Consider the following 22,056-nt stretch of genomic DNA (forward strand, 5'->3'; position numbering starts at 1 on the left):
GAGGTTTTCAGTGAGTTGAATCAACAGGCTGTAAATGAGGTCATGAACTGGTTAATACTCGTGTTCTTGTCTAGCAGAGTTTAACTTTGCTTTTCTGCTTAGGATGATTTTCACACTTTATTTTCTCCAGTGGAGCCTAAATCTGTACCATCTTGCAAGAGAGGCAGTAGAAGTTCTCTGCTTCTTTGTGCTCCTGAATAGGAGCTGAGTGGGGGATTTGTGTATTTTTAAGGTTGACAGAATGCATCTTCTGTAATGCTGGAAGCATAAAGGTGCAAGTCTCTTTCTTGGTGTTGTGGCACTAGGGCACTCTGTATTCAGGGAAGATTATTCTGTCTTTTCTTTATCTTGTTTACTTGTTTTTTAGTGTGTGTTAGAACCATTCCTTTACTGGGGCAGGAATTTGGCTTCCCTGAGCCTGCTTGCATTATACAGAAATGTACTTTACTTTCAAATTCACTTTTACTTAGTGAGTCAAAAGGGACAATGCACCAAGTCCCAAGAGCAAAAGTAGCACAGCCTAAATCAAGGGAGGGGGTTGCTCACTGCTGACACAGAGCTCCAAAACTCCATTTGGATGGAGGTGAGTGTTAGTTATTGTTAACTCCTGCTCAAAAGTTACCCAGTAAGATGACTGTTTCTCAAACTGCAAGTCCTTGTTTGTGGGGACTCTCTCCAAAGGATATATGTTCTCAACATCGTGTTTTCTTCTGGCAAAGGAGGTGCAAATGAAAACAGAATATGATTTAGATGAGAGAGCTACTGTGAGAAATTTAATTTCCTGGTCCTTTTGTTTTTTTAAGTGGAATATTATTTACACCATACACTAATTACTTCATTTGTCTGCAGAACAACAAAGGGAATAGAATATTATTGCAAGTATGTCTGAATTTGAGCTTGTCTTCCTTTTCTTCTGCAATCAGATGTGTTGGTAAAGAATTATTTGGCGCTTTTTGTTTTTGGCAGAAGCTTTGTTGATAAAAATAAGGTTGGTACCACTTTGGGAATAGGGCCTCTGCAGCAAAAATGCAAATATTGCAGCATGAAGTATGCTGAAATCTCCCTCTTACCAAGTCACAAGAGGAAATTGTAAATAAGATTGAATGGGAACTACTTTAAATGTCTGTTGCTCTCCCCCTCTTCAAAGTCTAACAATTAAACCAAATGGCTGCTTCAAAGTGAACATTTATATTCCAGCCCAGACTCCTGAGCAGTGGAGTTCATTGCTGAAGCTTCTGCAGTAACCTTGGCTGTCTTGTGCTGCTTCCCTGCACAGATCTGAGCATCTGTGCAGTGTGGAAGCCTGCTGGTTAGAAGACACTGTGACAGTACTTTCTTCATCTTTTAATTTAGCCTTTTATTTTTTTTTCCCACTCCTTCATTGTATCCTGAAGGATCCTAAGTATTTTGATTAAAGTTGTGATCACGTAGAGAAGAATGAACTTCAGTGATATCTAAAATCCTTCCATGTCTCATGTCTTTGTTACTACCCTATAAAACATGTTACTTTTACAGAAATGATCCTACCATTGCTCAGGTACATCATCACATGGCCAAGGAGCAGACTTTCTTGTGCTAGAATAAGGTAAAGATGACAGAGCTTAAACACAGATACAGTAAACAGGTATTCTAAAACTATTTATAGAGTAATAGAAGAATAAAAGACTGCATTATAAACTCCATTTCGTTCTCCACCTGAAGGTGAGTCACAGGCTACAGTGAGAAGGAAAGGTTTAGAGATTTGACTCACGTGCTGGAATGAGAAATGGTTGATAAATGGTTGTGGGTTGTTCCTCAGGGAGAATCGTCTCTCTCAAAGGAATCCAGGGAAAGGAGTGAATGCAGCAGAGATGAGGTATAGGAATGTCTGCAGATGGTTTGAGGGCTCTGGGGCTGGCTCATGAGGCTGTGCTGTGGTGCAAGGTAGTAAAATGTCTTCATGGAGACTGAGGAGTTCCTGCTCTTGTCATTTGTGTGGTAGAAGGAAGGTGGTGAACAGAGAACAGCAATTACAGAAAATGCAGGTATTTGTGAAGAAAACTGATGGTGTAGAACATCTCATGTGCTGTAATAGAAGCATTTATTCTGTATAAAGCAGTTGCTAGAAGGAAACTGATAGAGGTGTTTCAGGCCTCTTTTAAAAAACTCAGAATAAAAATGATTCTGTTCTCCAGGCTGAACAGCCCCAACTCCCCCAGCCTGTCCTCACAGGAGAGGTGCTCCAGCCCTCTGGTCAAAGTGATATTGTACAGAATTAGTGACTTGTATGACACTTGATTTTAATAAAATAAACTACCAATTATTTCAGCTTTTTAAAAAGCACATCCTGAGACAAATGTGCAACTTGTCACATCCACTTCATGAAGATGATTGAAAAATTATCTTTAATGTTAAATACATAAATGATATACTGGTATTTAAAAGAGGTAAGTAAATAGGCTTTGTCTGTCTGTCATTGATCCTGTCATCTGTCTTACCTGAATTGATCTCGCTCTGCTTGGCATCCTGTGGATCTGTTGCCTTATCTAGGAGCATCTTGCAAGATACCTCTTTGAAGACCAAACTGTTGATAGAATTTTACAGAGGTGGCTTATTGAACGTGGCAGATACTAAGCAGCCTTGAAATACTTCATAAATACTGACTCTGAAATAGTATCTTTTTCAAATATTGGAACATGCTGTGTTCCCCAGCTGTTTTATAGTAACTGGTTGTGCCACTGCTTCTGAGTCCTTAATCTAGAGTTGCATTGTTAAATATATTTTAAAAGCTCAAAATACAAATTAACTCAGCTAAAAAGACTGTGCCTGATGTTGCTGAATAAATGTAGGAAACTTTAAATGTGACATGACTGGTGTGGTTGTGAGGGTCAGGATATGTTCTTCTCTAGCGTTCTGTTCTTAGCTTCAGGGGAGTTGTTGGCTGTTGCTGGGTTGTTTTCCTAAATGGATTTCAGTGCCAGGCACTTGAGCTGACCTTCAGAAAGAGAACAAGTGCACTGCAGTGATGGAGAGAGAGCTTGGAAATAAACATTTGTAAGGGTACCATGGGCTGGGCTTTTGACCCACAGCCTGTCTGGAAAGGAGGAATATGAACATGCCACCCAGTTATGGAGTGGACTTCAAAGTACTGCTTTATTTGGGTCTCTGAGTGAGATCCTTATGAAAATAAGGATCAAGGTGTTCTGCTTGTTGGAGAGGCTGCTGAGCAGCCAGGCTGTGGTCTTAAAGAATAAAGCTGGATCTGCATTGGGTCATTTTCAACAGCCTCACCAAATGCTAATGAGAAGTGCAGGAACTGCTGGGATAAAAAGCTACAAATCCTAAGCTGTGTCAGGTCTTGTCCTTGATTTATGCAACCCTGATAGCTGGAATGGGCTTTAATATGACTAATATGGAGTAAAGCCTGTGTGTCCTCATCTTAAATTGTGAACATGCTAAGTATTATTTTAATTTGGTGTTTGATAATATTTTTTTTAAATATCAACTTCTGCTTTTTGTTATAGGTTACATCTTAAGTGTTGTGCTCCTAACTTTACCAAGGCAACACCTGGTTCAGCTTTACCTGTACTTCTTGACTGCACTGCTGCTTTATGCTGGGCACCAAATTTCCAGGTAAGAATAAATGGATTATTTTTTTTTCCTTGGTTTGGGAATTAGAAAAATAAGTTATTTTGTTAATATTTTCTATAAATGATTTTGTGGAGGTTTTTTTTCTATGTCAGACACCTAAATATATCTTGCAGTTCTTCGTCTTTGGAAAAATTTACAGAATTAAATATGCATTCAAGTAGTTCTTTGAAGTCATTGAAAATGCACCAGGAATTTTGAGCTACTTGTTTGGGGAGTGTAATGCCCACCAATCTAAGGAGAGAAAGTACTTACCACAAGACTAAATGTGGCCTCTGATGCAGTGAGCTAAGTTACTCAGTGGCTCAGCTAAAATGCTTTCAGCACTGGGGTGTTTTACACAGCAGACAGGATGTTACTTTTAGTTTCCTGGCACCTCAGGAGAGAGAGCAAATAGAGGTCTGGAATCCAGTAAAAGCAAAGTAGTAGTGGAATTTATTCTTAAAACGTATCACACAAATTTGAATTTACAGTGGAACCAGGTGGTTTGGATCTAAAGATTTAGATTTGGATCTAAAGCAGAGCGGGAGGCTGGAGAGTTCTGAGTCAAACAAGACAAAATCAACCATCTTTGTTTGGCCCCAGCTAAATCTGTTGAAAGCCAGTATAAACTTTCATAGTGACATGATGTTTAATTGGAACCAAAGACACTGCCATCACATTAAAGGCTTTGCATGGGAAGTTTTGAAAATATGGATTTGAGCCTGACTTATTCTGGTGCCTGATGATGGGACACATTTAAAAATGTGATTTCAATTGATTTAATGGAAGTGATAGGTTTGTTATTTCCACATCAAAATTGTTGTTCCAGAGCGTTTGCTGAAATGTCTTTCTTGATGTGTTGCAGTTCAGGAGTGTTAATGAAGGTTTTGTGATGATTTGACATGTCACTGTTGTGGCTGTCAGAGTTGCAGTTAGTGATTTCCTGAAAAGGATGAGTGTACAAGAGAGAAGTTATAGCCTCTTATTGCCTCAGTAGGAAGGAAAAAAAGGTTTATTTGTCATTCTCAGGGGAGTCCTGAGTTGTTATAGAAGGAGTTTGTGGGTGTTTCTTATAGGGTTAAAAGCTTATTTATTAGAAAAAGCAACCTAAACATTATTTAAGTGTTGAAATAATAAATCTAGTAACAAATACCCATCAGACACAGGGCTTGGTCCAGAACATTTACAGCTGGGGGTGCTTATGCCACTTCAGGTCTTTACATTTTTTTAGAAGAAAGGGAGATGTTATGTATTTGGTTGATACATTAAGGGATAGCACTGTGTTTGCTTTTAATACCTTGTTTGTATTTCTCTGTAATAGGAATTCTGACTTCTGTTGCTTTTTGAGGTTTGAGACTTAATAGGCTTTATTATAACACGTTTAGTAACTACTGCTTGGACTGTTCCCTGTGTTCCTACTAAGCTTTCTCTATTTGGTGCTTCTGGAGTGAGTTAATAAAGACTTTAATTAAATCTTGCATCAACTAGCACAAAAAATATATTTAATTAAAAGATGTCATGGATTCAAATAGTCCAGCAGTATTCCCAGGGTGTTTTGCAAGGCAGATGAGGCTGCTGACACTTCTGAGTGAGCTTACCCATCCCCTAGGCATAAGGCTGATTTGGTTTGGAAGGAAGCACAGTGCAAGAGGCTCTCAGCTGAAGCCTTCAAACAATCAGGGACTCCTATGTGGGGAGTGACACTTGAATTAGCCTTATAAAAGAATTTTTGAATGCCATTAGTTTTCATACTGCAAATAGTAAAATGTGACAGACATATCTGTTGGCAGAGCCATTCCTCTTATTGCCAAAGCTATCCAGTTCCAACTTATGTTTCTGTTTAGCAGCCTGATCATAACAAGACATACAGTAGTCACACGTGCAAACTGTTTTTCAGTGTTTTTTGTTAGTAATTCTGCTCAGAGCTGAAAACTTCCAGAGACTTGCTTGCATGCACTACCAGTTGGGATGCTATTTAAGACCAGTGAAGAGGTCTTATATTGAGGCCAGTTTGGTTAGTGCAAATTATAGAACAAGACCAGAATCATCTGGCACTTGTGACTCTGCAGTGTCCTGGAAATTCTGAGCTGTTGAAAGACTTCAGCTTTCAGTGATTTTTTTCCATCCCAGAAATAGCTTGCAGTTCATCTGCAAGTCTGGGAATAAGATCATCTGAGCTTTATGGTTAAACTCTGACTTCAGACTTCCAGGTTTATGTGACCTTGACAAGTCACTTAATTTTTAAAATGTTTGTTTTCTTGCCTGCAGAGCTGAGAATTACATTAATGTGTAAAGATGGTTTAGGTAATATTTGTGAATACGTGGAGGATCCCAGAAGATGCTACATTTGTATGTAGCATGCTAACCTGGCAGTTTGGGTGGAAATAACATACCATCTGTTTATGGAAAAAAAAGAAGTCAGCTTTAAAAACCCAAAATCCAATTTAATGAAATCTCTTTGCCTTAGGTTTCCTGCAGCAGTCTCCAATTTCAGGAAAATATAGTTTAATAAGTGAGTGGCACAGAAATAGGAACAGCTTGAGCTGGGTGCCTGCAGCCAGGGACTCAGAGCACACAAATCCATGGGCCTTTGTACCCTTACAGTCAATGCACCCATCCTGCATCCACTCTTCATGTGGTTTGCACACACCCCTTGGTTCAATGGTGGGTGGTTTGGGGTCTTCTTGTTCCCTGCTGGATTCTTTCTCTGTCTCCAGGTGGGTGTTGGCTGCTTTTATCTGGCTGGGTTGCAGCTTCTGCTGAGTTGTGGCCTCCTTATCTTCCAGTTCACACTGATCTCAGGACCTCCCTTCATGTAACTGGGCAGAAGTTCAAGAGAAGTTTGAATTTTCTAGGTGGGAGCTTGGAGCTGGTGAGAGTTTGGAGCTTGTGCCTGCAACTCCAGCAGCTTTAGCTACTTTTGCTAAGCAAAGCTACTCAGACAAGAGAATACAGTTAAAAGAACACAGCTAACTAAACTTGATTTACAACTTCAAGTCCTGTTTTTTTTTATTCAACATTCCTGCTCATGTGTCAGAAGGAACTCACAGAATCTTTAAATACTTAGTCTCACATACAATGTTATTACAAGCAACAGGCACAATATAAGCAGAGTGAACCACTGGATGGAGCATCTTAATATAGATTGCATTGCTGTTGGTGGGCACCCAAAGAGAGCTTTCCACCCTCAGTGTTGTGCTTCCTTCTTCACTCTTTCCACGACATGATGCATCTCATCTGCACTGAATGGTGACTAGAATTTTTGTCCATTGCTTTGGACACATTCCAGCAGTTGATACAGGTCATCAGGTTTTAGTGGCTTCTTCACTAGTGCAGGATTCATTCCGATGGGGATAGGTAGTAAATTTCAGCTTAAGTATAATTGGACTGTAACCATTGATTGGACATAATAGGAGTTGGATAATTAAAATTGCATCCCACAGTGTTTCTACAGTTAGAAGTAATGGAGTGATTATTTGTCCCTACAGTGATGTTATTTACAAACATAAGATTACAAAGAGTTCCAAAACACATCCTTTTCCAACATAGGCAAATACAGTTTGAGGGGTTTCTTTGGAATATATTTCAAGTGAGAGATGTTTTGTTCAGTGTTAAATGTCTTGAGCTTTGACGGTTTTACTTTAACAAATAAATCCCTGTTGCTGTCTAACAACATGTGCATCAGCATTGACACTGCCATTTGATACTGTTTTGTTGGGCCCATACTCAGCTCTAGGGGGTAGAGAGCAGTTCCATCATGATTCAGTCCTAATACAGGGTTTGGGTCTGTGGTGTATTCTGATGTCATGCACGTTGTTGAGACAAAAGCTGTGCCATTATTGCTCTGGGGCTATATGGGAAATCGGCTGGATACTATCACAGTTGGAATTCTCTCTCAAAATCAGTTACATTTTCTCAGGTTTTTTTTAAATTTCAGTGTGTAAGATACAGTCTTCCCCTTCTCACGTGGTTGTGGCTACCATAGATTGTATCTACAGTTGTGCTTGGAAGCAGCTAAGAGCCAGTGCTGATTGCAGAAATTTGTGAGATCAACTCCTCCCTTACCTGTGGAGGGCTGGTATCAAGCTCATTGTGTTGGGCAGTGAGGCAGTAGTTGGTATTAACTTTTTTCACATTAACAAATATTAATAAACAAATTAACAAATATTCTGTTTATTTGAAATCCAATGTCCAACTACACATAACAGCAGTAGCACTGTTCAATCAACTTTGGTCTTGCTGGTTCTCTCTATAAAAGTTGGATCACGAGCTGTATTGGATTCACAACAAAAAATGAGAGCTGCTTTTTTGGGTTTTACAGAGCTTTGGTCACCCACCCCCTAACAATCTATGTGAATTAGCTCCTCTTTAGTCTTGTTAACTTTATACCACACTGAATTGTGCATTGATTATGTACTTAGCCATGCAGCTGTGGTCATCTGGGTTAACAGCACCGAGAGTGGTGAGTGAGCTGTCCCACTTCATCTCTTCAAAGTGTCAGTTCATCATAGTGCCATCAGTCATTAGGTGGCTGGTTACTCACCCCTAATTTGACATGAGACTGGTATATGCAATTTTCTTTTCCTAAAACCGTAATGCATTTGTCCAGGGATTTTTCCTCTAAGCGGAGTCGTAAATAAGCGAGTCTTAATTGATTGAAAGTTCCATGTAGTGGCCAAATTTCCCGAGGCCCCCACCAGCTGTCCTAGTAATATATGGCCATTCCTCCTGGCACAGGGCCACTGTGTGCTTTTTAGATAATTGAGCTGTACCATAAATCTTTTCCCAATTTTGCAATACCTTGGCCAAGGGCATCCCCTTTTCTACACTGAGTTAATTCCCTGTTACCAGAAAGAATAAAGAAAAAGCAGTGAAAAGGATTGTCAGGGAAAGGAGTGTAGATGCAGCTGGATCCAATCTTAGTCTCAGATTTGGCCAACAGTTTGTATCTAAATGATTATTTCCCATTGCTGTGAGAGTCTCAAACCCCGTTTTACATGTGGAATTGAATCCCCTTTCTTTGTGCACATTAGTGTCTGATCAGGCTGTGCAGCTGTGAGTGAGCTGCAGTAGGGGGAGGGAAACAAACACACCCTGATACTGAGAAGGACTCAAAGCCACTGCAGGACCTTCTCCAAATCTGCCTAGGGAGTTTTAACACTCACCCTTGAATGCCTCCTCCTCCAGAGGTACCTGGTGAACTCACCCAATGCCAGCACTTGAGTATTTGGAAACAAGAAATTGTGAAAGTGGTCTGAGATCCCATCTGGTTTCCCACAGCACTTTCCAATTCCAAGAAAAATTAGTTTAATAAGTGAGTGGCACAGAAATAGGAACAGCTTGAGCTGGGTGCCTGCAGCCAGGGACCCAGAACACAGAAATCACTGAGCTGTTGTACCCCTACAGTTGTACCCATCCTGCATCCACTCTTCACGTGCTTTGCACACACCCCTTGGCCCAGTGGTGGGTGGTCTGGGGTCTTCTTGTTCCCTGTTGGATTTTTTCTCCAGGTGGGTATTGGCTGCTTTTATCTGGGTTGCAGCTTCTGCTGTGAACCAGAGTTCACACTGGTCTTGGGGCCTCCCTTCATGTAACTGAGCAGAAGTTCAAGACAAGTTCAGCTTTCCTAGGTGGGAGCTTGCAGCTTGTGGCTGAAGACTCCAGCAATTTCAGCTATTCATGCTAAGGAAAACTACTCAGACAAAAGAATGCAGTTTAAAAGAATTCTGAAAACTGAACTAATTTACCGCAGTCCTGCTGCTGCTGACAAGAAAGGTGGATGCTGGTTTTATTTTATATGTAGTAGCACAAATCTCTTAAAAGAATCACATTTCTTTTACCCATTTCCAGCAAAAAGCATCTTGGGAGAATAATTGATGCAGTTATGCAGAATAGAAGTGATGTGATTAAACACACTGTTAATGCTAAAACTGGAATTCACATCATTATCTTATTTCATGTTTTGCAGTTTTAATTGTGATTGTATCCCAAGTGTGCTGAGCCTCACAGAGCTTAAAATGAGAAGGGTTGGGAGCAAGAGACTGAATTGTTTCTTATGGATAAACTTAAAATACACTTAATTTTAAGGTTGTCTGTAGACATTAGAGATCTATGAGAGTGAGTTTAATGTTGACAGTGGAGATTAATCAGCCAAAGTAAATGTCAGCAATATGAGTCAGTTAGGTCAGATAACCACTGTACCTTATGTCAGTCAATTAGAAAATGTATTTTTAGTAATGGAAGACCTTTTTATACTTCAGTAACAAAAAAATGATCATGTGTGAAAAATGATCACCTTTGGCACAATTTAGTCATGGCTGTCCATGGGTACCTGAGGTTGTGAATGCATCTACAGAATGAACAGCAAGCAGTTTGATCTGGGCTTTATTTTTAAATCCTAATTTTCCAAAGTAATGTAGTTTTGGTTATTTAATTAATTAGTAAATAATGATTTTAGCATTCTTGTTTTCTTACACTGCTGCAGTAAAGTGAACAATTCTCAAATGTAAAAGCTGGAGATTAATACAGCTTTAATTGATCAAAATTGAGTGCAGGCACTTGCTTTTTTCAGCATCTTGTATGGCACTGCAGCTGTTCGAGGCATCTTCTGATTGGTGTCTGTGCCAAAAGATCCTTGTGTTTGTACTGGTAATAGGAGAATCATTGCTTTCACTTTCCTCATTCAGACATCAGCTACAAATACTGTTTAAAAAATTTAGGAGAGCTTAAAACATTGCTTCTTCAAACTGGTGGGCCTAAAACTCAGTGGTAATTGAGTTACTTAGAGAATTCAGGCAAATGCAGACCTCTGTGCAGATGTCTGAATCAGAGAACAGCAAGAAGTGTGGCTCAAAGAAATTTGGGTCATCTCCAAGCACATTCTGGTGTTGAAGAAGCAACTGTAAGTGCAGCTTTGTTCATGTCTCTTAGCTAAGTTGTGTAAGGTCGTCTTGCTGCATTTGGTGTCCTGGCTGATTTTTATAATCTGTTTCCTAACAAATATAGGAGAAACTTGATGTCTTCACTGCTTTCCTTACAGCAGCTTAGAAATAGCCAGTTTCCACCCAAAATTTGAGGATAGACAAAAGGCCATCTCCATCATCTTGCAAGTGCTGTTATTTTTTTTTCTCTTCTGTAACTGATAGATTATCTTGTTTGTGTTGCTGATGCTTTCAGAAAGCTTTCTGCTGGTCCATATGATGTAAATAAAGTTTAAAAAACCCTTTGCCTGAAGTATTACAACCATGTAGATTTTGGAAGGTGGAAAAAAAAGCACTTTAGCTTAGCTATACTTGTAGAACACGGGGAAGATTTCTGTCTAGAATTGTCATTTTAGGTGCCTTTTCAGTCCTCATGTGTTTTTTAATTGTAGGTTGCAGTCTAAAGAACTCATTTCAACATACCTCACATATACTATGACACTTGAAAAGCTGCTCTGAGTAGGCAGCGTTGTCAGCTATGAAGAACAGGCTTTGAAGTGTTTGTTTTGGTACTTTGAGATTTATATCTTGAATTCCAGAGATTTTTTTTGCAAGTGAAAATGTGAATACCTTTGCTTAGAGTAGCAAGCTAATCCTGGGAGCTGGGTATATTCCCACATTTCTGGGGAGAAGTGAATGGTCCCAGTAGCACTAAGTTGCATCTATTTCTGCACTGAAATAAGAAGAGCAATTCTTGTACTGGCCGTGGTTACCAGTCCTGTTTTGCTGTGCTTTGTTTGCATCTGTTCCCAGCCTCGCTGATAAAAATAAACACGGAATAACTGAATTGCCCCTCGAGCAAACAGACTCTGCGAGCTCCATGCAGGGTCAGACCAAGTGTGTCTGTCTGGCATTCCTGGGATGTGATGCAGGTAGATGTGAATCCTGGACAGGATCAGCCAGAAACAAACACAAGATTTTTGCTGATGCCAGAGCTGGTGGAGCTGCAGCTGCCCTGGAGTGGAGCAGGAAGGGTCACGGGGCATGGCAGAAAGGGCTGGGGATCTGGATGTGGAAGGTCAGGAGTATTGCCTGCTGTCTGATGGCAGGGGATTAAGGAGCCACTGCAGAATTCCTGCTGTGCCTGGTCCAGGATCAGCTTCTGAAGGTGTGAAATGCCTGCTCTTAGTGTGAAGTTCATATTTGACTTCTGTTGATGTGTTAACCTACTCGAGGATAGAGCCAATGGACGACCAGCAACAGCAGAAAATGACCCAGGGTCCTCAGGTTCTTACTTTGCACTTTGGTTGCCAAAACCCACCCTTACAGCCCACCTTTTCTGATGGGAATTACAGATTTTCAGGCTCTCTTACTGTGTCTGTCAATAGTGTTTTATCTGTTTGTGGGTATCTTGTAGGATAGAACTGAACTTAAAAATCTTGTTGGACGAAGGGGTGATGTAGCAACTCTGTTCTGACTCTAATCCATGACTGTTGCTTTTCCTTCATACTTATTTTTTAATTGAATGCAAAGAACTTCTTAAGTGCAAAACACTATAAGCACTGAATCGGAAGTTCTCTTTGTCAAGCTCTGAAGTTTTTTTTCACACGTTGCTGGTGGGAAAAGAAATTATTGTTAGGAAGAAAAACACTTAATAAGGATACTTAAAGATGGAATGGTGCTTAAGAGGCTTTGTCAATAAGCAGTTTTGAGGCCACGCTCTGAAGAACAGCTTAGATGTCCCAAAGGATTTTTACAGCTCTGCCAGTGGGTCTAATTACAGATAATTCTGCTCTCGCTTAAGTCATGCCTCAGTTGCATCCTTCCATCAGCATGGCTGCTGGAACACTAGTGTTAATATTGCTTTTTGCAATTTAGTTAATTGGCTGTGACATACACTAGAGTTACATATATGCAGAATGAATAAATTGCTTCTTGTCTGAATCGGATCATAATAGTTTGTGGGTTTGTGTTTTTTAGGGATTATGTGAGGAGCGAATTGGAATCAGGCTATGAAGGACCAATGTACTTGGAGCCTCTCTCTATGAACCGTTTCATGACTGCTTTAGTAGGTAAGTGCTTTAAATAGTTGAGAGAGCTCTAATTCTCTTCATTGGAACCTGTGCATGCTTTACCTCTTGGTTTCAAATCTCTTTTATTACTTGTTGTGATTGTTGTTAATATGCGAGAGGCATGGGAGGATCCTGCCTGGCTTTTTCTATGCCACTGATTTACCAATACCCCATACTTGCAGCTCTGAAATATTTTCCAGGTCTGTTTGTTATGCTCTGCCTCTGTTATTCTCAGACTATGCACTCTGGTTCAAAACAACTGGAGTGTCTGTAATAACCTTTGTGTGGAAAGTACTCTAGAAATTTCAATTGTTACGTGCGTTTGTAGTGTTTTTATCAACTCCGGTGTTGTACATATTAATTCTTTATTTGCTTTATAGCTAAACACTGACATTCTCTTACAAAATCTGGTGAAATACATTGGTGGGTGTGAGCATGGGACAGGCTACTGTTTTTTTTACAGAGTCCTGGGGATATTTCTAATTAAAGAGTTAAGGAATAACAAGTCAAACACATTTAAATTGTTTGATTAATGGCAGAGATGACTTCCCTACCTAAAAATTCCAAATAAATCATGAAGAATTTGACTTCCCAGAGTGTTTCCTTACCCTTTGAACTTTGACTGGAAGAGAATAAATTCAGTGTTAAGGTTGCTACACCAAACCATATGCTCTCCTGAGAGGATATTGGAATACACACACACACACACACAATGTGTATTTTAAAATGAAGCCTGAGGCAAGCTTGGAAGAAAAATCTTCCTTAATTCCTTTCACTAAGATCTGTGGTTCTCATCAGATTATTGACAGATTTAGTCAGCCATACTGTTGGCAAAACTAAAACTCAGCTGCTTTCTGTTTATGTGCAGCTGCTACTGGCAGATAAAAACTTTACAGTATGTTAGGTCTGACAGAATTTACCTATCTCCTGTTTGCCTCCATCCTTACTTTCAAATGTGGCATTTGTCTTTGATTTTAGTATTTTAATAGAAGTAACACTGGTAATTTTCAAAGGAAAGTTTATTTAGATATCATTTCTTCTCCCTTCTATGTCTAGATATATTTTTCTGTCTCATCAAATGACACCAAAGTGCATCTAAAATGTTTGTAATTAGTCCTGTGAATCTCTCCCAGGTGCAATGCAGGGTTCCATGGTAGAGCAGAATCCCTCAGAGAGCTTCACAAAGCATCATGCAGGCCTGGGCAGGACAAGATCAGGAGGCATTGTGTCATTCAGTAACACTTAAAAACTAAACCGAGAGTCAAACCCAGCATGCTGCATCTTGGTTTTAATAGGGACTAAAAACAAGTGAGGAAAAGATAATGGTTTTATTCAATAGAGTTTTGGGTTGTAGTGAGTGTCAGACTAAAGTGTCCCCTTATTGTAATTGTGTTTCAGAAATAGAGGCTTGTCACTGTACTAGCAAATGTGTATTTAACATATTTAATATCCCCATTCTTAATTTTTCTTATTCTTTCAAAGCTAACTTGAAAATGTAATTTTGGTCTCAATGACAAGCAGTCATCTTTGGGGAAGACTTGTGAAAGCAGTCCGTGAGGCTTGTCAGTGTTTTGTATAAATATGAAATGTTTTCTCAGAGTTGTTGTATACAAGGGTGTTTATTCAGTGGAGTCTCAGGAATGCATAGCACTGAGTGGTGTCATCTTCACAGCAAAATGAATGTACAGGTGCTTTGCTCCATTTTCTCACACATTCTGACAGGGTGTTGTGCTGCAGCACTGCTGACAGGCACCAAAGCAGGTGCATGAGGGAGTGGAATAATGGTGCTATTGATACAGCTCTGGTTCCTGAAGTTCCAGTCAGAACTAAGGGAATGATGTACAGTGTCAGTTGGTTTACAAACATATCCTTTGTTAATGCTTTTATTCATTAATACTTTCTGAAAGGGATCTCACAGTCATTTCTTCCCCTGCATTTAACTCAGCCTGATGACTGTTGTCCAGGGATAATAAAGTGTTCCTAAGTGCAGGGTGGAAGAAATGTATGTCTTTGGAGATTGCCCCTTGGATGAATGAGCCACTTTGGGAGCACATCAGCTGTGAACTTTTCAAAGCTGCTGCATGGTTTTGGAAGTGCTACCATGAAGACTTGCTTATTCTTATGACATAGTAATGAGGTTTATTATTATTAGTTATTCAGTATTATTAGTTATTTTATTAACTTTAGGATACTTTGTTTTTCAGTAAGTCACTGATGTAGCCAGGGAGTTTGTTAATACCAGCTTTCTGAAACTGTGAATGAAATAAAGGTGCTTCTCTGCTCCAAGTGGCTTGTACAGTGGCTGTGCCATGTCAGCTTTCTTGTTGAACATTTTCCATTAGCTTATGAGCTGAGAGGCTCTGGTTACCTGTCAGCAATGTTTAATGTATCTGTGGAGGCTTGGGGAAGGGAAAAGAAGGGGCAGGAAGCTCACACAATGGATTTCTTCCTTATTGCCTCATTCTCTAGCAGGGGACCCTTGTTGGTGTCTTCCAGGGGTCAATAGCTGTGTCTGTCAGTTTTCAGGCCACAGCATTTCAGTTTACAGGGTGCAGCATTCACCTGGATTTGCTGGTTGTAGCAGATACTTAGAGTGTTAAAATCTGTGATTTGATGTGAGGTTACTTTCTCTGATCCTGCTGTGTGATGTTGATGACTGATGCTGTGCAGCCCCAGCTGCAGATAAAGTGTGATTTACTGCAGAGAGAGACTGGCTGTCCTGAACTAAGGTGCTGCTACCCTCAGTTTGAAATGGGAAGTGCTATCACTCCAAGCTCCTTTGGGGGCATTCATGCCTTTCCTGCAGAGGCTGAGAATTAACAAGGTGCTCACTTCAGGGAGGAGATTGGAGCCTCCAGAGAAAGTGCTCCATGTATTTTCTTTGATGGTGTGTACAATTCTCCTTCCCATGACAAGTAACTTTTGATCCGTGTTTAAATTAAAAGGGTGGGAGGGCCAGAATTGAGCAGGGATGAGCAGCACACTCCACACATGGCTGTTGGATGAAAGCAGGATCTGCTGTTTACTCAGACTGAACTCAGAGGCTCTAATTTGTGATTGGAGAGCTCCAGAGTCATCCCAGAGAGCACTGGATTGTTTAATGTGACTCTGTCGCAGTATTTGATTGCAGATGACGACACTCTTATTAAATTGGAAGAACACATTGGATGCTGGTGTTTGTGTCCCTTTGTGTGTGAAGCTGAGTTGCCTTAGTTACCATGAGTCGCAGAAATCCTCGCAAGCTGCCTGCCAGGCTCCTGAATATGACAGCACAGCAGTGTGCTGGTGGTGTCTTAAATACGGTTGTAGCAACGTGTGTGTGGGCAGAGAACAACAAAGCAGAGGGGGACTGCTTCAGAGCTGGAGTCAGCTGAACGTCTAAAGAGATGAGTAACTTTCTCTGAGGCTCAGAAGACCCAGTATGCTGATAAGAGTCTTGCTGAGAGCAAGGGTGCTTGTTCTGCAGAGACATCTGCTAATGCAGAAATACATCTATCAAATTGACAGTAGGAATTTAACTTGAAAGTGGACAGCTTGAAGGAGGGAGAACTTTTTATGTTTAAGTTGTAGAGATTAGAGATTGCTTTCAGCTCAGTTGCAGTTATTTTGAAAGCACAAGCCACTGCCCTAGGTAGGAAGCTTGGCAGAATGGAAGCAAAACCCTGGTACTGCTGTTTCTCCTCTTGCAGCTTCCCTCCCCAGCCCATCCAGAAGGGCTTACAAGGTCAGTGAGTTTATGTGAGCACATGGAGTTTGTACTGACCTACAGATGTTACCCACCTTGGTCTGGTTCCTCTCCTTTCCTAAGGCCAGCTTCTGGTTTCAGAGAGAGTTAGGAAATGCAAACAATTACGGAGGTGGTTCCAAATCAGGGCATTAACACTTGAATTTAGCACCATGTATGGTTGCGTTTGGATGTAAATTAACATAGATGGTGAAAAAGGGTCTGTTTTCAACTAAGGTGCCATAAATTTCTTCCTTACTGCAAAATGATGAATGAGGATTTTTCTTATCCAGGCAGTGTGCATTTTGCCCCATTCAGTTTCCTCTGGGATCAAGGGTACAACTCCAGTGTCTCTGATGGAAGCAGCTATACTGGAGTGGTCTTAGTGCTTTAGAAATATCACCCTCTAAATCTGTGGGTGTGTGGGGGAGATGTGCTCATGCTTGTGTCCCCACCAGCTATTAAAGAGAATTTAGTTGTTAATTATCTGTCACTTGCAAGCTTCAGTGATCATTCTGAGCAACTGCCTCAGGGCATTTTGAAATTATTGAAGTCTCAGCTGCTGACCTGGCTGTTCTCCTGTTGCTGTTCTTGGTCAGTAATTCCTCTTGACAGTGTAAATATTGTTGCTCTAAAAGCCATTTGGGACCTCTGATTGCTTTTTTGTGTGGGTCAGGATGAAATAGTGTAGCTGGGCTTCAGAAAAGCTGCTGTGTGTACAGATAGCGATGGGATTTCAGCTGAGCTGGGGGTGGTGAGGAAAAAGAGAGCTGGCTTGTTGGGTTATCCTGTATGATTTATTCCTTGGGCTATATTAATCTGATTCTGCATGTGTTTTGGGTTTACAGCTCGCTGATCTGGGAAGTGAAAGCATTCACTGTGCACCCTTTGGAAAGGGTAACTTTAGTGACCCAGCAAAAGACAAGGAGAGGAGCCTGGTTTCGTAACAGAGATGCCCTAGTTAGAACCGTCACAATATGCTGGATGTTGATAACGGTGTTCTGGAAAGATAACGTATTAAAAATACGCTTTTTCCTGAAGGGGATAATCAGCTTGATTCTGAACTGCTGTGTCTCGTTTCCAGGGCAGCTGGTGGTGTGCACGCTCTGCTCCTGCGTCATGAAGACCAAGCAGATCTGGCTCTTCTCTGCGCACATGCTCCCTCTGCTGGCTCGGCTCTGCCTCGTACCGCTCGAGACCATCGTCATCATCAACAAATTCGCCATGATTTTCACCGGCCTGGAAGTTCTCTACTTCCTGGCATCAAATCTTCTGGTGCCCTATAACCTGGCAAAGTCAGCGTACAGAGAGCTTGTCCAGGTAAGATGGTGGATGTAACCATTCTGTCTTCTGAGCCTTTCATGCAGGAAAGAAGTAAAAAATAAACCACTTTAGCTGTCTTCTGTGGACCTGTGTTGTGTGCTAATTCATCCTCTCTTAGCCATGTGAATAAGCTCCTGTCCATAGCATCATCTTTCCTTAATTTATGATAGCTTTGGATGGGTGAGCAGTTAAGACATGAGCCTGAATTATGCTGCTGGCTGGCTGAGCGTGGCCACTTTGCTTGAATGTTGCTTATTCCTTCCCAAATCCAGGCTAAAAGACAAGACTGTGTCAGACTGGAATTTATTTGCAGCCTTATTAAGTGAGAAAGGTAATCCCTGGGCAGTCACTGTAGTAGCTGTTCATTTCAAGAAACACTTTCCATATGAGAAGTGTTTGTAATTATTGAAGTGTTATATTGGGAGTGACACTGAAGCTGATTTTGACTCTAATAATCACTAACTTAGTGATTTGTAACTTGCACAATGACTTGAAAAGTCTGTGGAATTTTCTTTAAAGCAGCAACATTGCTGAAACCTCAAACAAGAAGACTGATCTGATCTGTCCATTTTCTTAATGCTTTGACATCTGATATATGTTTAGTTCAAAAAGCACTTTCTCAGTACAGAAACATCACATTTCCTGTTTTTTTGTATAAAATATATCTATACATCCTTCTGTATATTTCAATATAAAGAGATTGATGCTTGCTTGGCATTTGACTGAGCAACTGTTTCAGTTCTTGCCACTGCCTGGATTTTTTTTTCAAACCAAGCCACTGGGTTTTTTTGCCTCGTGCTTGTCAGTCCAGAAGCAGCCTGAAAACTAACTTGTTAAGCTCTTTCAAAACTTTCTTTAAAGCTCGTGTTTGCTGTCATATCTGTCATACACAAACAAAAACTTGGCAGCAGAAGGTGTGTGCTGTGCCAAGGTCTCAGCCTGTCATGTTGATCATTGGTGTCTGGTAATTTATTTTGTATGTAGTCGGTCTTTAGAGCAGGATTATCCTTCTGTGTTTGTACAGCACCTAACATTGGTCTGACCTCGTCCATGGAATCACAGATTTGTTTAGGTTGCAAAAGAACTCCGGGATCATCAAGTCCAACCACTCATGTCCCTTAGTGCCACTTCTATATATCTTTTAAATCTGTCCAGGGATGGTGACTCCACCACTGCCTGAGCAGCTTCTTCCAATGTCTGACCACCCTCTCAGTGAAGAGACCACCTTTTCAGTGAAGAAATTTTTCCTGATACCAAATCAAAGCCTCCCCCGGCTTGTCGATTTGCTGATTTAAAAATTAATTTGGGAGCTGACTGACAAGGCTTCAATATTGTGTTTCCCAGTGGGAAATCGTGCTCTTTCTCCTGGCTTTTTATGCAGAAGACATAAAGTGTTTTTCCCTTGGGAATACGGAAAAAAATGGCAGAACATTTGTAATGTGGCCCTGGGTTTATAAGAATGTTGGATGCTGCTTTTCTAGATACATATAATAGAGTTGCAATGAATAGTTGTGAGTGGTTTTCACACTGTACTGGCAAAACCCAGGATTTTTGTTTTTAAGAATTTGCTGCTCTTTGCTTGTGTTCCTGGAATAACAGAAAAACCATTGACTCATGGTGTTTTCATGTAACTGGTTGCAACTCTTCTCTAAGTTGAGTCTAGCTGTGTATTCCAGAGGAGGATATTGCCATTCCAACTGGAATATTTTCCTGCTTGTATTTCCATTGTTGTAACTATGAGCAGTTGTTGGTTTTCAGTGCTGTCCTGGTGTTTGTAAGTTTACACACAAATCCAGCTATTTTAGGCTGGATTTGATTGTGGGTTTGATATCAGTGTCAAAACTTTGTGAATATTGGGATGTTAAACACCAGAAGTGTTTTGCGAGAGCCCTAACAGGTGAACCAGGGCAGCTTTTTGTGCTTGTGTGTATGTTAGGCTGTACCCAGTGGTATAGTATAAAAGCAGGCCCAGAACCTTGGCTCTCTGTTTGCAGCAGAAGATGCCAGAAATGTCTCACAGTTATGAATCTGCATTATGAGCGTAGCATGAGCCTTTTCCAGTGTGGTGGAGCTCTGTGCCAGGAACTGCACAGGATTGCTTGCCTTGCTCCCAGGCCAGGGGAGTCTCCTGAGGGCAGGTACACTTCCATGACAAGTCTGTGAGCAAAGCAGGAGCTTGGCACTGTGTCCCTGCCAGCAGCATATTGCTTGTCCATCAGCCCAAGTGCTGCAGCAGGTCCCGTGAGTGTCATATCCCTCATGCTCATCAGCTTTTTTAGCATTTCCAAAAATTTCCTTGCCACGATGGCTTCTGTGTCATTGTGGGAAGCAGGTGATGAGGAATTAGTAGTAAATCCAGCTATATGAAGTTCCAGCTTCTTGGAAATGATTGTAACTTACTGTCTTTGCAATGCAAGGGAAGTACTCAGAGCTTCAGAGTCTTCCAATATAAGTCTTAAGCATGAATTTCAAAACACTTGGTGGATTAGGTATGTGGTCCTTTTGAGATACTTAAACATAAAATTAGGTGGGGGGTGTTAAGTTTTTCTTTAAAAACAGGTCAGCAAAGTAGATTTACTACTTTTTTTTTTTTTAATGGTATGAGTCATTTCAGTGTCTGGTGTGCACAGTGACTTGGCAGTAGCTACAGAGAAAACAACATTGCTGTGACTTAAACTGGGCAAGGGGATCTGAGGGGCTGGCATGACCCAGAGCCACATGTCCTCACCCCTCTTGCGGTGAGTGGGCTGCAGAGAGCAGCTCCAAGCCAGGTGTTTGTAGGAAGGGACATTGAGCTGGTCTGAGGGTTTGCTGCTGGAGTCAGGAACTTCTCCTTCCTGCCAGACAGACTGGAAATCTGTCACTGCTGAACCTGAGCTCTGCCTTTGTCAAACTGTACTTTGATGTACCTCCTCTCTTTCTTTGTAATGGCTGATGTCATGTGGGTTATCCTTGCCTTCCTTGTGACTATATGTTTTGCTTTCCTTTTGTTATCAAATCCCAAGTGCTGTGACTCAATAACAAATTACCTTTTTGTGTATTCCCAGGTGGTGGAGGTGTATGGGCTCCTGGCACTGGGAATGTCTCTGTGGAACCAGCTGGTGGTCCCAGTGCTTTTCATGGTGTTCTGGCTCGTCTTATTTGCTCTTCAGATCTATTCCTATTTCAGTACACGGGACCAGCCTGCCTCCAGAGAGAGGCTCCTCTTCCTCTTCTTGACCAGGTAATTCAGGAGCCTGCAGAGAGTTGGTTTTCTGTTTGAAGTATCTTCTGAAATGAGTATCTGTGCTCTTTTAGAGATGAGATGTGGATGTTGGCTTTATTGCACTTGGGTACCCAACAAATATTTTTCCTTATTGCTGTGACCGTGCATATAAACCCTGTTAAGCTTGTCCTGCAAATGCGTGGATCCCATTCAGAGCAGAAAGTAATAGAACTGTGGGAGAGCTCCCAAAGAAAGCAAAATATTCCTTCGAGGAAGGAGTAGCCATAATTAGAGCTTTGGTCCAGAAGTTGTTTCTAGTATATAAATTGGTTTTAAGTCTGAGATATTTCAGCTGAAGTTCAGTCCATCTGATATCTTATTCATGATTGTGTTGCTTTCTGAGCCTTGGATGCCTTGCTTCATCATTGTGGTGTGGGACACATTCTTGAGTTCATCCAAGCAGCCAAAGCACCCAACTCCCAAAGCAACTTTTGAGCCCGGTGGTTAATGTGGCAGAGGTGTAAACATCAGAAAGATACTGGATTTGTAAAAGGTTCCTAAAAACATAGAAGGTTTTATAGGCCATAAAGTTTTATAAAGTTTAAAGGTTGTAAGATAAAGGATAGAGCTCTGTGTTGGTGCTGTTACTGAAAGGCAGCATTTGAGGGATTCTCCTGGTTGGAAGCGATGTGCCTTTTTCAGCTGTTTGTACATACAGAGGGAGCAGGAATGCAGGGCAGAGAGGAGCTGGGGCTGCTGCAGAAGCTGGGTTAGGCAGATTAGGTACAGTGCCATAGTGGGGTGGGGAAAAGAGGAGTAATGATTATCTAAACACAGCCAGCTAGCACAGGACAGAGGCTTTAGGGGTCATACATCATTAGTTCTTCTGATTAGTCTTCATCAGTACAGTTTTCCAATCAGACTTTCTAGTTTCTGGGCTTTTTCTTGCCTTGCTGTATCTGTCTGTGGTGCTGTCATGTAAGCTGTCAAAATTAATTATCATGAGGGAGAAATGGTGTCACCCTGCATTATGCAGAAGCACTGACTATGTTACCTGCTTGTTAACTAAACCACTGGGGTCTGAAATTTTTCTTCCTGTTCACTTCTGCAATTTTAGTTTTGTTATAATAGAGGAGAAGCAATCCTTTTCCTTGAAGTTGAGTTTATTCCTACACCAAATTGTTATACTTCTCTTATTTGTGG

At 41.0% G+C, this 22,056-nt stretch overlaps 1 protein-coding gene across 4 annotated transcripts in view; it reads left to right on the forward strand.

Annotated features, from left to right (window-relative positions):
• Positions 1-22,056, forward strand: part of RNF145 (ring finger protein 145) — a 46,229-nt gene that overhangs the window by 14,584 nt on the left and 9,589 nt on the right. For 2 of the 4 annotated variants that reach the window (XM_005523624.3, XM_088063718.1), the window contains exons 3-6: positions 3,504-3,612; positions 12,510-12,601; positions 17,410-17,645; positions 20,696-20,871. In XM_005523624.3, coding sequence (XP_005523681.2) covers positions 3,504-3,612; positions 12,510-12,601; positions 17,410-17,645; positions 20,696-20,871 — 613 coding nt within the window. Of the gene's footprint in view, positions 1-3,303; positions 3,406-3,503; positions 3,613-12,509; positions 12,602-17,409; positions 17,646-20,695; positions 20,872-22,056 lie in introns of those variants that run through there. The other 2 variants (XM_088063721.1, XM_088063720.1) reach the window with 2 other exon arrangements.

Source organism: Pseudopodoces humilis, chromosome 17, assembly GCF_049639895.1.
Source record: "Pseudopodoces humilis isolate 2021_Gansu_Grassland_sample_001 chromosome 17, ASM4963989v1, whole genome shotgun sequence".
In the NCBI taxonomy this organism is placed as follows: domain Eukaryota; kingdom Metazoa; phylum Chordata; class Aves; order Passeriformes; family Paridae; genus Pseudopodoces; species Pseudopodoces humilis.